General features: G+C 64.4%; 1 protein-coding gene across 1 annotated transcript; it reads left to right on the top strand.

Moving 5' to 3' along the window:
• Positions 1 to 211: 211 nt before the first annotated feature.
• On the top strand, positions 212 to 13643 carry DENND4B (DENN domain containing 4B). The gene is made up of 28 exons (XM_056123026.1): positions 212 to 513; positions 2458 to 2797; positions 3167 to 3419; positions 3565 to 3634; positions 3792 to 3961; positions 4053 to 4297; positions 4513 to 4579; positions 4665 to 4723; positions 4847 to 4991; positions 5253 to 5428; positions 5545 to 5645; positions 5929 to 6144; positions 6468 to 6613; positions 7648 to 7787; positions 7888 to 8014; positions 8244 to 8450; positions 8606 to 8734; positions 9601 to 9769; positions 9945 to 10112; positions 10262 to 10650; positions 10766 to 10888; positions 11008 to 11177; positions 11253 to 11394; positions 11568 to 11807; positions 12135 to 12252; positions 12332 to 12497; positions 12578 to 12642; positions 12737 to 13643. The coding sequence occupies exons 2-28, from the start codon at positions 2481 to 2483 to the stop codon at positions 12880 to 12882; spliced, it is 4464 nt and encodes a 1487-aa protein (XP_055979001.1). The 5' UTR covers positions 212 to 513; positions 2458 to 2480; the 3' UTR covers positions 12883 to 13643.
• Positions 13644 to 14133: the final 490 nt, after the last annotated feature.

The following is a 14133-nucleotide window of genomic DNA, read 5'->3' as shown; positions in this document are numbered from 1 at the left end:
GCCGAAGTCACGGGGTTTCAAGGCTACTCTCCGGTGGACACAGCGGCTGTGGAGCGCGCTGGGGTCCCCCTGGGGACCGGTGTCCGGCGGGGCGGCCCAAGGAGGGGAGCGGCTGGGTGCAACGGGCCCTCCCAGCCGCCAGGGGTCGCGCTGCAGGCGGCCCAGGCGGGGCCGGCGCCGCCAGGGTCACGGCCGCCGACCGGGAGGGGGTGGCGGGAGCGGCGGCGCCCGCGGCCCCGAGGGGGGTGGGGGGAGCGCGGAAAGCGGGGCGCGGAGGAGCACCCGGCCCCCAGCGCGGCCCGAGGAGCGGCGCAGCAGCAGCAGCCCCCGCGCGGCGCGGCGCGGCCGACACGCGGGGCCCGCCCGCACCTCGGCTTCTCCTCCGCTCGCCGCCCGAGTCGGGACGCGCCATGTCCGGGGCCGGGTAGCCCCGCCGCCCGCTGGCCCGCCCGCCGCCCGCGCTCCGAGCCCCCTGCCCGCGGGCCGGCCGGCCGGGAGTCGCGGGGCCGGCAGGTAGGGGCAGGGCCGGGCGGGCCGGGCGGCGGGCGGGACCCCCGGCTGCTGGGGGCGCTGCACCTCTGGTCCCGGTGCCTCTCCCCAGGGGAAGTGAAAGTGGACGCGGGCAGCACCCGAGCTGGCCAGCGCCGTCCCGCACCCGGCACCCTCCCTCCAGCCCGGGTCACGCGGCGGCCGGCCCCACCGCCGTCACGTTCCTGGCCGCCCCTCTGCTCGCGCCTGCTCGCCGCGCGCCCCGCGCCCCAAACTTGCCATGGCCCGTGGCGGAGCGACCTGCGGCGGCGCCCGCGCCCCCTGCCCGCCCAGGGAGGGGCTGCTTGCGGCGCGGCGCGGAGGGGGGGGCCGGAGCGCAGGTGTCAGGGTGGGGGGCGTCCCCGCCGCTCCCCAGCTCAGCCCACCCCTGGGCTCTGTCGCCTGCCACGCACGAGGGCCGGGGCCGCGGCCCCGAGCTAAATCAGGCGGCTGACACCGCTGACTCCTGGCTTCACCTCCAGACCTGGATGCTAAATTTAGCAGGAGTTTGGTGTGTGTGTACGTGTGTGTGTGTGTTGGGGAGGGGTGGTGTTTCACACGGACCGGGTTAAGGAGGGAACCGACCTGGCCTTTTTATTGGTATTTGGGCTACAGCCCACGGTGCTCAGGGTTTTATACCTGGCTCTGCTCAGGGATCATTCCTGGCAGGGCTCAGGGGACCCTATGTGGTGCTGGGGATCCACCCAGTCAGCCACGTGCAAGGCAAACGTCTTCACCCCTGTTCTGTTGCTCCCGCCTGACCTGGCCCCTTCAAGCCTCCTGTCCCCCAGGGGCCGGTTAAGTAGGACTAAACATCTTCCCATCACCCGAGGCTTCCTCTTCCCGCTTGGGCTTTATGGGTCTCAGGGTGCTACTTGGCACCGTCACTGCTCTGCTCCAGCTGTCCCCACATCCACCAATAACCCACATCACCCCCCCTCACCCCACACACCCCTAGGCTGACTTCCTCCAGCAGCAGCTTCCCCTCCTGTTCCAGGAAGTCCTCTCCCTTCCCCTCTGAAGCACCCCAGCCGCGCGGTGCGCCACCCACCAAGCTCTTTCCCAGCTCTGGGCTCCCTGGGGCTCCTCTCCGGGGTTAGGCCATGGAGGAAGGTGAGGACTCAGGTGCTAGAAGCCTGACAAGTTCTATTTCCAGCTGGGAAACAGGGAGGGGGGGGCACCGGGACACCCGCCGTCTCCCACTCTGCTGGGAACCTCACTGGGGATATCTTAGGAGCCAGAAGTAGAGATGGAGGCTACTGGTTTTGGTTTGGTTTTCTTTGACCATGCTTTGGGGGATCTAATCCAGGGCTTCCCACAGGGTGCAAGACAAGTATCTGCTGCTGAGCCACCCCCGGGCCCAAGGGGGCAGCGTTTATTATTTTTTTGGGGGGGGCGGGTTAGCTGTGTTTGTGAAGTTAGGTTAGGGAAGAGAGTTGGGGTTTTTTTTTGGTTTCGGTTTTTTGGGGCCACACCCAATGTTGTGCGGAGGCGACTCCCAAAGCATGTGCGCAGGCCCCAGCCTGGAGAAAGAATTCCTGAGTCTAGTGAAAAGACAAAAGTGGGGGCTTTTGCAATATTTCCTGGAAACCTGGGAGCACCCTAGGAGAGCCTCTTCACGAACTGGCTGCGAGCTTTTTGGGATGTCCCAGCTGGAGGAGAAGGCAGGAAACTCCTGAGACACTTGGGTCAATGAGACCCAGCTAGGATGGGATGGGGGTGGCCCTCCCCTTGCCCCGTGGTCGTCAATGAGAAGACTGGGAGGCATGGTCAGTCTAGTCGTATGGAGGTGGCAGGTCTCTGATCTCAGGCTATGGTGGGCACAAGCCAAGACTTGCCTTGGAAGGACAAAGAAGTGAGGGGAACAGAAGCAGATCCTGTCTGCTGTGGTCACTCTGGCTTCCTTGCTTTCTGTCGCCCCCCTTCCAGATGCAGTGAGTGAGGGGGGGGCCATGGCGGAGGAGCGGCCCCCCCGGCTCGTGGACTACTTTGTGATAGCCGGGCTTGCGAGAGACGGTGCTCCCATCCCCGAGGAGACCTGGCTGCCAGAACCTGGCGGGCCACAGCGCCCACCGCGGCCCGCCGAGCCTATCACGGATGTGGCCATTGTGGCCAGGGCGCTGGGCGAGGAGGTGCCCCAGGGCTACACATGCATCCAGACATCATTCGGGGGCCACCCCTTGGAGCTCAGCGCAGGGCTCCTGGGAGGGAATCATCCTGTGATTTGCTACCGCAGGGGCCGGGATCGGCCACCCCTCGTGGAGCTGGGGTATGTGCCCCCTTCCAGGCTGGTCTGGGATGGGAGGGCCTGAGGCAGGGACAGGTTGGGGAATGTATCAGGGGTGGGCTGGAGGCCCCTGGGAAAGGGCCATGCACAGCCCTCGCAGATTGGGGTGGGAATACCTGAGCTGCTGCCCGTGATCTATGTGGTGTGGGGCTGTTTGTTGAACCCCACCGGGTGTTGCAGATTCAGGGAGTTGATCCCCAAGTCTCAGGAGGAGAGCCGGGAAGGCCTGACAGGGTATCACTGATGAAGAAGAAGAGGCAAGAGTGGAGCAGGCAGCCCATGACCAGGCAGTGGGAAGGAGGGGGCATGGGCAGCTGGGCCATGACACTTGTCTCTGCTCCCCGTGCCCAGGGTATTGTATGATGGGAAGGAACGCCCCAAGACTGGCTTCCAAGTGCTGTACACGACGCCCTATAGCCACTCCGCCAACCTGGCCCCTCCAGGCCCAGGCCACCCCCGCACCTACCTCACCTACCGACGGGCAGCAGATGGGGCAGGCCTGCACGCTCTGGGCATCACTGACCTCTGCCTTGTGCTGCCCAGCAAGGGTGAGGGCACCCCTCATACGTACTGCCGCCTGCCCCGCAACCTCAACCCTGGCATGGTGAGTGGGGCCCGGGGGCAGGGCACCAAGGTGTTCTGGGATGGGAGTCTCTGACAGTGCAGTGGGCCCAAGGGGTGACTGCCCTGCAGGGACCCCAGAAAGCTTTATGAGCCGTGTGTCTGCTTGTCTCTTTTTCTTGGGGCAGTGGGGCCCAGCTGTGTACCTGTGCTACAAGGTGGGACTGGCCAAGGCCAACACCCTGGTGTACGAGGCAGGTGAGTACCCCCTTGGCTTGGCCCTGCCCTTCTGCTCTGTACCATGTTCCCCAGATTCCCCGTTGCCACCTGGCCCTATTGGGACCCCCGGGTCCTGTTCCTCTGGCACCTGATGGATCTTCCTCCTCCGGGGCATCCCCACTCTGCTGGGGTGCAGAGCTGCTGGGCCGCTACCCGGAAGAGGACAATGAGGCGTTCCCGCTGCCAGAGTCGGTGCCCGTCTTCTGCCTGCCCATGGGGGCCACCATTGAATGCTGGCCTGCCCACACCAAGTACCCAGTGCCCGTCTTCTCCACTTTTGTGCTCACGGGTGCTGCCGGTGATAAGGTATGTGGGGTGGGGGGTGGGAGTGGTACAAGAGTGGGTGCCTTCTGGGCCCGGCTAGGCCTATCCTGACTCCCTGCCACCCCCGCCGCAGGTGTATGGGGCCGCCCTGCAGTTCTACGAGGCCTTCCCCCGGTCCCGGCTGTCAGAGCGGCAGGCGAGGGCCCTGGGCCTGCTGAGCGCCGTGGAGCGGGCCAGGCCCCTAGAGGGCCGGGCGGTTCGCAGCCGCCGTGCCATCGCCGTGCTGTCCCGCTGGCCTGCCTTCCCCGCCTTCCGGGCTTTCCTCACCTTCCTCTACCGCTACTCAGTGTCCGGCCCCCACCGCCTGCCCTTGGAAGCGTGAGCACTGCGGGGGGAGGCGGGTGGTGGAGCTGGCGGGCCCAGGGCAGCCCTTTTCCAGCCAGTCCTAGAGGTGTTGGTGGCTGGGGATGGTCCCAGCAGTGTGTAGGGCGATGGGGGGGTGGGGGGGGCTTGGCCTTTGCAGAGGGGTGCAGCCACGCACTGGGTGGATTGGGGGTGCTGCCTCTGATGGGTTCCCCCTCACCCCACCCCAGGCACATCTCCCACTTCATCCACAACGTGCCCTTCCCCTCCCCGCAGAGACCTCGCATCCTGGTGCAGGTGAGCTGGGCAGCTGGGTGGGTGCAGGTGTCCAACTGGGGTCGGCCTTCCTGTCCCCACTGCCACACTCTTTGCCTCCTCCTAGATGTCTCCCTATGACAACCTACTGCTCTGCCAGCCTGTGTCCTCGCCCCTGCCCCTGAGGTATATGGGTGCTGGAGTTCCAGTGGGGGCGGGGGGGGCAGGCTCGTGAACAATGACATGGGAGGCCTAGTAAGGGATGAGCTCGGTGCCTGGGCCTGTCCCTTACCCTGGCCTTGTCCCCAGCGGCGCCAGCTTCTTGCAGCTGCTGCAGAGCCTGGGCCCGGAGCTGGCCATCACGCTGCTGCTGGCCGTGCTCACTGAGCAAAAGCTGCTGGTGCATTCACTGAGGCCCGATCTCCTCACCAGCGTGTGCGAGGCCCTGGTGTCCGTGAGTGCCCGCCAGAGCTCCCCAGCCCTGCCCCTGGGACCCCCTGCCCCCAAGGCACCTCAGCCCTGCTCCCCACACCCCCTGTTCCCAGGGCGCCCCAACCCTGCTTCTGGGACCCCCTGGCTCCCAGGGTTGCCCAGCCCTGCTCCTGGGACCCCCTTCCCCCCAGCCCTGCTCCCCACACCCTCTACCCCCCCAGGGTTCCCCAGCATCGCTCTTCCCCCACCATCCCCCCCACTGGCTCTGCCTCTTGTGCTGCAGATGACCTTCCCACTGCACTGGCAGTGCCCCTACATCCCACTGTGCCCGCTGGTGCTGGCCGACGTGCTGAGCGCCCCAGTACCTTTCATCGTGGGCATCCACTCCAGCTACTTTGACCTGCACGACCCACCCACTGATGTCATCTGTGTTGACCTGGACACCAACACACTCTTCCAGTAGGAGGGCCGGGCCCTTTTGCGGGGGGACTGCCCCAAAGTGGTCTCGGGATAGCGCTGGGGGGAGACCAGCAAGGAGCCCCCATCGGCCTTTCTCCCTTCTGCTGGTCTGGCAGGACTGAGGAGAAGAAGCTCCTTTCGCCTCGGTCCCTCCCCCGCCGGCCCTACAAAGTCCTGCTGGCCACGCTGAGCAGCCTGTACCAGCAGCTGGATCAGAGTGAGCGCGGTGGGGGGTGTGGGGGCTGGGAAGCTGCAGAGGGTCCTGAGCTTAAACCTGAGTGGGGGAGGAGGCAGGTGGGGTGGCAGGTGGGGGCACCTGGGAGGCTCTGCTGGCTGTGATTGCGGCCACGGGGAGGGCAGCCTCAGTACTTTTCCGTCAGTGAGGCTGGAGTTGCACAGCTGTTCCTCCACCTAATTCCGAGTGTGCATCCGTGAGAGCTGGGCCGGGGCTGGGGGTTGAGTGGGCCAGGCCTGCCAGTAAGTCTTGCCCTGGCCCGCAGCCTATACTGGCCCCGAGGAGGAGGCCTCCCTGGAGTTCCTGCTCACCGACTACGAGGCTGTGTGCGGCCGCCGGGCCCGGCTGGAGCGGGAGGTCCAGGGCGCCTTCCTGCGCTTCATGGCCTGTCTGCTCAAAGGCTACCGGGTCTTCCTGCGCCCGCTCACCCAGGCCCCTTCTGAGGGGGCTCGTGACGTTGACAACCTCTTCTTCCTGCAGGGTAAGGGGGCAGGCGGTAGAGGGGGGTTGGGAACCACTTATTCCTTCCCTTGGCAGACCCGACACGCACCTGCGGTTCCTCCTGGAGGCAGGGGAAGGGGGAGCCTGCAGGGGTCCTGGCCTGGCCTGGGTCTGCCCTCTCCAGTTGCCCTGCCCATGGGGACCCCCAATCTGGTTAGGGGAACCCATGGGCCCAGTTGGTCAGTGGCATTGGGGTGGATGTGCTAGCGGGGCCAGGAGCCAGGAAAGAGGGTCAGGAGGGCACAGTGGTGGGGGAGCCCCGTAAACCGCCCCCCCCCCCCCCGGCCCTCTCGCCCCACTCAGACTTCCTTAAGTCCCGGGAGCGCTCCAGCCACAAGTTGTACTCGCAGCTGCTGCGTACACAGATGTTCTCCCAGTTCATCGAGGAGTGCTCCTTCGGCTCTGTGCGCCACGCGGCCCTCGAGTTCTTTGACTCCTGTGTCGAAAAGGTGAGGCACGTGCCCTTCTCGTGTGTCCTTCTCGTCACACTGCTGTTAGGCGGCCCTCCTGGCTGCCGCCAGCCCCGGGTACACTAGAGATACAGCTCAGTGGCCCACCTACGTGAGGGTGGCACCCCTGCACATCTGTGGTCTGGTGGCCTGCATGCTGTTCCCATCACACTCCCATTACACTGGCCTCTTGTCACACCAGTTTCCTGTCACACTCCACTCACATTGCTGTCACACTACTATCACACTGACTTCCTGTCACACTCCTGGCACACTTCTGTTACACTTCACGCACATTCTTGTCACACTCCACTCACGTTCCTGTCACACTCCACTCACATTCCTGTCACACTCCCATCACACTGGCTGCCTGTCACACCCCTGTCATACTCCCATCACACTCCACTCACATTCCTGTCACATTCCCATCACACTGGCTGCCTGTTGCACTCCACTCACATTCCTGCCACACTCCCATCACACTGGCCCCCTGTCACACTCCTGTCATACTCCCATCACATTCCACTCACATTCCTGTCACACTCCACTCATATTCCTGTCACACTCCCATCACACTGGCCGCCTGTCACACTCCTGTCATACTCCCATCACACTCCACTCACGTTCCTGTCACACTCCTATCACACTCCTGTTATACTCCACTCACATTCCTGCCACACTCCCATCACACTGGCCCCCTGTCACACTCCTGTCATACTCCCATCACACTCCACTCACGTTCCTGTCACACTCCTATCACACTCCTGTTATACTCCACTCACATTCCTGTCACACCCCACTGAACATTCCTGTCACATTACCATCACACTGGCCGCCTGTCACACATGTGTTACCAGCCTCCCTTTACACTTCACTCTACTCACACAGGTCCCACTGGCCTCCTGTCGCATTTCCACACTGGACTCCCCCTGTCCCCGGACCCCTGGACCCCTGCTCTTTCATTGTGACCAGGAGTCCAGGACTGGCCACCCTGGACTGGGCCCATTCCCACTGGTGTACCGGGTCTTGCCCAGGTGCACCCGGAGCAGGAGAAGCCGGAGCCGACCCCGCTGGTGGAGCTGGAGGAGCTGTCGGGAAGCGAACTGACGGTCTTCATCACTCCGCCTGAGGAGCCCACAGTGCCCGAGGGCAGTGAGGCTGCCCCCCAGTACTGGTGAGCGTCCTTCAGCCCCTCACAGGTCCAGGCTCCACAGGAGCCTGGGGGCTGACAGGTCCTCCCACGATGCGTGCATGTGGGCTTTTTTCGCCTCTAGCTACGATGGCTTTCCCGAGCTGCGGGCTGAGCTGTTCGAGTCTCCCCAGGAGCAGCAAGGGGCCCTGCCTGTGCCCGGCCCATCCCGCAGTGCCCCCAGCAGCCCAGCTCCCCGCCGCACGAAGCAGGTGACCAGCAGGGGGGCTCCCAGGGGGCTGTGGGGGCTACTGTTCTGTTCTTCCATCTTCACACACCACATCTGGGTACATGAGGCCCAAGTCCGCACTCTGTCACATCAGTGTCAGCTGTCCTCCCTGGCACCCCTCCCACCCCTCCTCACTGGCCCCCTGCCCCAGCCCGGCCCTTCCTTGGGCATAGGCCGCCTCCCGCTCATGCTGCATCTCCCGCCTTGCCCAGGAGATGAAGGTGGCGCAGCGCATGGCCCAGAAGTCGGCTGCAGTGCCAGAGCTGTGGGCCCGCTACCTGCTGGGCCACTGCTACGGGCTGTGGTTCCTGTGTCTGCCGGCCTACGTGCGGGTGGCGCCTTCCCGCGTGCGGGCCCTTCACACGGCCTACCAAGTGCTGCGCCAGATGGAGAGCCGCAAGGTGGTGCTGCCTGATGAGGTGGGCACCTGACCCAGCCCCCGCGTGGGCTGGAGAGGGAGCCTAGGGTGGGGGGCGGGTGGCTTGCTGGGAAGCTGGGGCACCATGCCTGAGTCCCACAGGCAGGGACAGCGGGGAGGCCACAGGGTGCCTCTCACCTTGTGCCTCCCGCCCAGGTGTGCTACCGGGTGCTCATGCAGTTGTGTTCGCACTACGGGCAGCCAGTACTCTCGGTGAGGGTCATGCTGGAGATGCGGCAGGCGGGCATTGTGCCCAATACCATCACCTACGGCTACTACAACAAGGTACCAGATGTGGGGCAGAGGCCAGCGCCTGGTGTCTGCAGTGGGGGTGGGTGCGGTGCCCGGGTCCTATGACTGTCCCCTCTGCCCCTGTGGATCGCAGAGGGAGTTCTCAGACTTGACTGCCGAGAGTCTCAGCCAAGCACGTTGGTTTTGGCTTGGGGGTCACACCCGGCGGTGCTCAGGGCTTACTCCTGGCTCTGTGCTCAGGGATCACTCCTGGCAGGCTCGGGTGATTATACATGGTACCGCGGAGCGAACCTGGGTCGGCCGCATGGCAGGCACCTGCCTCCCCTGATGTACTGTCACTCCGGCCTCCCACACCAAACACTTTATACATGTTTGCTGGTTGAGGTGTGGGAGCCTCACCTGTGGTCCTGGGGGGGTCACACGGTGCCTCCTACACGTGAAGCTTCTCCCTGCTCCCAACACACTACATGTTGCTGCGTCCTCTCCTTGCCCCTGTCCCACGGACTGGAGAGCTTCTGCCCCTCCCTGGAGTTGCAGGGTCAGCGCCATATCCCTGGGGACTGAGTTGAAGTCTTGACACGGTGACTCCAGCCAGGAATGGCTCCGAGTGCAGGCCCCGTGCCAGGACCTGGAGCCATCTCTGGAGTTCTAGACTAGCACCGGGAGGATTCAAGAGAGCTAGCCGATTTCATCCAAGCTGTGTGGGGTGTGTAGGCAGCAGAGTCTGGGAGCAAACTGCTTCTCGGGCATCTTGGAGGGCCTGTCTGGACCTTGTCACAGGTGGCCAAAGCCCCCCCCCAGGGCCCTCTTGGCTGCTGAGCCCTAACGGGGCCATCTGAAGGTCAGGGGGACAGGGAGGCCAGGGAGGCAGCCACCCTGACGGGGACTGTGCTTGGCAGGCTGTTCTGGAGAGTAAGTGGCCATCCGGGACCCCAGGTGGGCGCCTGCACTGGGCCAAGCTCCGGAACGTGGTTCTGGGCGCTGCCCAGTTCCGCCAGCCCTTGAGAGAGCGGCGGCGGCGGCAGCAGCAGCAGGCGGAGACACAAGCAGCGGGCAGCTCCCAGAAAGGTGGGAAGGGGCTGGGGAGGCAAGCTTGGGGGTGCGGGCGCCTGCAAGGTGGGCTCTGGGAGCAGCATTTACTGGTAGGGAGAGAGCGACACCCCCACCCCTGGGGAGCACCCCCAAGAGAGGTTCATGCAAGGACACCGTCCCAGCAGCTGCCTTCCTGCCCCCCACCCTGCAGGGCCCCAGCAGGAGCGCCCCTCCCCTTCCCGCCCCCTCCAGCGCCAGACAACATGGGCTGGCCGAAGCTTCCGGGACCCCGCCTCACCCACTGGGCGCCTGGTGAAGAGCGGCAGCCTGGGCAGTGCCCGGGGGGCGCAGCCCACTGTGGAGGCTGGCATGGCCCACAGTGAGTGTTCCCCTCAGCCTCCTTGCCACACCTGCAGGGGACTGGACCCTGGGGGGGTGGGGGAGGGCAGTGCTGGGGTGGGCATGGCAGGGCAGAGGCCATGCAACCAGGTCAGATGGCTCATGTCCCGTCTGTCCTCTGCCCTGCAGTGATCGAGGCTTTGGGGGTCCTGGAACCCCGGGGATCACCGGTGCCCTGGCGGGATGGCAGCCTCTCGGACCTCAGCTTGGCTGGAGAGGAGCCAGTGCCCGGAGGCAGCCCTCGTGGCTCAGGCTCGGCCCTCAGCGCTCAGTCCGTCGAGGCTCTGGAGGGGCCAAGCGGAAGGGTGTCCAGGGCTGCAGGGCATCAGGACGAGGCCAGCACCCCCAGACGCAGCCTGGGGGCCCGCATCCAGCAGCTGCTCACACCATCCCGCCGCTCCCCCGCCTCGCGGGTCACCTCGGTTGAGCTCACCGCTGACCTGCTTCCCTCGGTCCGGCGTAGCCCCATGGACAGCCTCCTGCGGCCCCGGGAGCGCCCTGGCTCCACGGCATCCGAGGTGGCTGTGCGGCGCAGACGGGCGGGTACCCGGGAGAGCTTGCGGGGAGGCAGGCAGGGTGTGCAGGGTGCCCAGGAAGAGGCACCTTGGTGACATGCTGTCCCTGTGTCAGCAGAGTTCCACCTCTCTGGGCAGTGAGTGGGACCTCTCGGAATCATCCCTCAGCAGCCTGAGCCTCCGCCGCTCCTCAGAGCGCCTCAGTGACACCCCCGGATCTCTGCAGCCCCCCTCCCTGGAAGTGAGGATTTCCCCCAGTCCCCCGCCATGCTGGCATGCAGGCGCTGCTCCCTGGGCCTGGCGGGGAGGGCCGGGCGGACTTGGAGGCCAAGCAGGGCCCTTGGGGGTCTCCTGGTCCAGGTACTACTGTCCAGCTGCTCCCTGTGCCGGGCCTGTGACTCTCTGGTGTACGACGAGGAGATCATGGCTGGCTGGGCGCCCGACGACTCCAACCTCAACACCACCTGCCCCTTCTGTGCCCGTCCCTTCGTGCCCCTGCTCAGTGTGCAGACCCTCGACTCCCGGCCCAGGTGCAGGGCAGGGCGGGCGGGGCGGGGAGCACTGCAGACCCAGCAGGGTGGCCTGATGCTTGCTGTCCCCCGCAGTGTCCCCAGCCCTCAGCCCACTCCCATGGGTGCCAGCAGCTGCGAAGATGCACCTGTCCCTGGGGGCCCAGGCCCAGTGCTCAGTGATCGCAGGCTCTGCCTTGCCCTGGACGAGCCCCAACTCTGTAACGGGCACGTGGGGGTAAGGGCCAGACCCAGGGGCCTGAGAAGAGGGTGCGGGCCACACTTGGGTTGGGGGTGGTCCCGGTGATGCTGCGGAGAGATGGGCCCCTGGGGCGAGAAACAACCAGAAGTGGGTTGACACGATGGCTCCAGTGGCTGGCGCCTGTCCCACCGCTCTTCTTTGTCTGATAGGGAACCCCGCCCCGGCGGGTTGAGGTTGGGGCCTGGGCATACCTGAGCCCCCTGGTGCTGCGGAAGGAACTGGAATCGCTGGTGGAGAATGAAGGCAGCGAGGTTCTGGCCATGCCAGAACTGCCTGTTGCCCACCCTATCATCTTCTGGAACCTTCTGTGGTACTTCCAGCGGCTAAGCCTGCCCAACATCCTGCCCTGCCTGGTGCTGGCATCCTTTGACGGACCCCCCGCCCCCCAGGTCAGCCCCTCCCGCCTCTCCCAGCTCAGGGCTGTGTCAGACCAGACGCTCCTGTGCCTCTCCCACTTCCTCACTGCCTGGGGTCCATTCTCTCATCTGTGAGACAGTACAAGCACCCACTGCCCAGGGCTGGTATTGGACACCCATGGGTGCCTTATGGCTCTTCTCAGCGTCCCCTGTAGGTCCAGGTAGCTTTGAGGTGCTGAGGGTTGGCTGGTCACCAGAGTCCTTGTTCTCAGAGCTTGCCAGGGTGGGATGGGGGGGGGGGTGCCCGTCCACTCTCTGCCTTCTGTCCCATAAGTCACGTGCCTCCTCTGGACCCCCTAGACTCCGGCTTCTTGGTTGACCTGGGATCCCGCCTCTGTGCGGGTGCGGCTGCTGTGGGACGTCCTGAGTCCGGACCCCAATAGCTGCCCGCCTCTCTACGTGCTCTGGCGGGCCCACAGTGAGTGGGATGGGCCCCTGGGGTGGGGGGTCTCCGCCCCTGCGGCTCGTCACCCTGGCCCACCTTTCCTCTGGCGCAGGTCAGATCCCGCAGCGGGTGGTGTGGTCAGGCCCAGTGCCTGCATCTCTCAGCCTGGCCCTGCTCGAGTCTGTGCTGCGCCACGTGGGGCTCAACGAGGTGCACAAGGCCGTGGGGCTCCTGCTGGACACCCTGGGGCCCCCGCCCGCCGGCCTGCATCTGCAGAGGTACCATTCCTTGGGCAGCGTCTCGCCCATCCTGTGCCCTGCCCTCAGCCCTGTCCTCATGCCTCCCACCTCTGCTGTAGGGGCATCTACCGTGAGATCCTGTTTCTGACGATGGCAGCTCTGGGCAAGGACCATGTGGACATAGGTGAGGGGAGGGGCTAGGCAGGGGGTTAGGGCAATGCAGGTGGTTGGAATCCGAGCAGACTGACCTCCGCCCTGACCTTTGTCCTCTCCCCTAGGGGCCTTCGATAAGAAGTACAAATCTGCCTTCCACAAGCTGGCTAACAGCATGGGCAAGGAGGAGCTGCGGCAGCGACGGGCACAGATGCCCACTCCCAAGGCCATCGATTGCCGGAAATGCTTTGGAGCGCCTCTGGAATGCTAAGAACCCCCAAACTGCCTCCTCCTTCCCAGGGTTGGGGAGGAGGTGAAGGAGAAGGGGCTCAAGGAAAACAGCCTCCCGGATCCTTTCAGAGGCCCAGGACTAGGCTGGGAAGCTTGCTCAGCCGGCCGGAAGTTGACTCCGAGTGGGGCAGTGGAAAGGGGCCTTGCTGTCACCAAAAGTCATGACTCCCTGAGCTCCACCGGGCGCCAAGGTCAGGGGAGCTGGCACAGCTCTACGCTTCCCCGCCCGATGCCAGGATCTCCCTTCCAGGGTGCCCACAGATGCGCACTGCCCTGGTCATATTTTAAGTTTTTGTTTTAAAAAACAACTGGAAAGTTACAGAGCTACTGAGCCTTTACCCAGAATGGGAGGGAGGGAGGGACAGGACATCATTTCCCACCAAAGATGGGCCCTCTTCCCTGGCAGTGCTGAGGGAGTGCTGGGCCCTCCATGCCTTCCTGAGTGTATTATATTTTAAGTTATTTATTCTGGAGCCACATCCCCTTGCTTATGGATGGTGAGAGAAGCAGGGATCTGCGGGGCGCCAGGTCTGGTAGTAACTGGAATCGGAACTCCTTGAAAGACAGGAGTGGGAGGGAGAGGAGACCTGAGCTCCCCTGAGGCTGAGTCGTCGGTGCCCCCAGAGTCCTGGTTTACCCATCCAGCGCCACCAACCCGGGGCCCTGACTTGTGCAATAAGGATTGTCCCTTGCAAGGTTTTGTTGGATGTAAATAGAGTAAAAGCTGCTTATGTCTTTTTCCTTATGCCTCTTATTCCCTGGGTTTGGGCAAGGAGTTGGGGGTGGGGGAGGCGGTGCAGCCACCTCTCCAGTCATTCCATCCTTTCAGACACACCCTATTTCTCCCAACCAATCGGCTGCGGTCCCTAGGGCACAGGGAGCTCTCCGTGCAGTAGAGGGGTGAATCCAGCACTGGCCGCAGTGGTGCCAGTCTGTGTGGCACTTCCGGCCCTCCCACACAATCACCCCCTTGTCCCTCATCTGTACCCCACACAAAGACTCCATTCTCTGGGGGCCCTGAGCTCATCATCTCTCTTTCTCCTGTCTCCCCCACACAACCCCAGCTTTTCCAGCACCTCACGGCTGCTGACCCTCCCTGTAGTCACACTGGGGCCTCCCCAGCTCGGTTATTGCAAGCAGCTCTGCCCACTTGTGGGCATCCCAGGAAGATGGGTGTGGATCAGGGGCTTTTCTCACTGTGTGTGCACATTGAGAAGATGAGGACACAGTT

Source organism: Sorex fumeus, unplaced genomic scaffold (assembly GCF_029834395.1).
Source record: "Sorex fumeus unplaced genomic scaffold, SorFum_2.1 ptg000047l, whole genome shotgun sequence".
In the NCBI taxonomy this organism is placed as follows: Eukaryota; Metazoa; Chordata; class Mammalia; order Eulipotyphla; family Soricidae; genus Sorex; species Sorex fumeus.
This window is presented reverse-complemented; position numbering and strand designations above follow the sequence as displayed.

Excerpts from the sequence above, each read along its gene's own strand:
- DENND4B (XM_056123026.1), top strand. The coding sequence starts at position 2,481 with ATGGCGGAGGAGCGGCCCCCCCGGCTCGTGGACTACTTTGTGATAGCC. Across the intron at positions 3,962-4,052 it reads CGGGTGCTGCCGGTGATAAG|GTGTATGGGGCCGCCCTGCA; the intron begins GTATGTGGGGTG and ends CCCCCGCCGCAG. Across the intron at positions 5,646-5,928 it reads GTACCAGCAGCTGGATCAGA|CCTATACTGGCCCCGAGGAG; the intron begins GTGAGCGCGGTG and ends CCTGGCCCGCAG.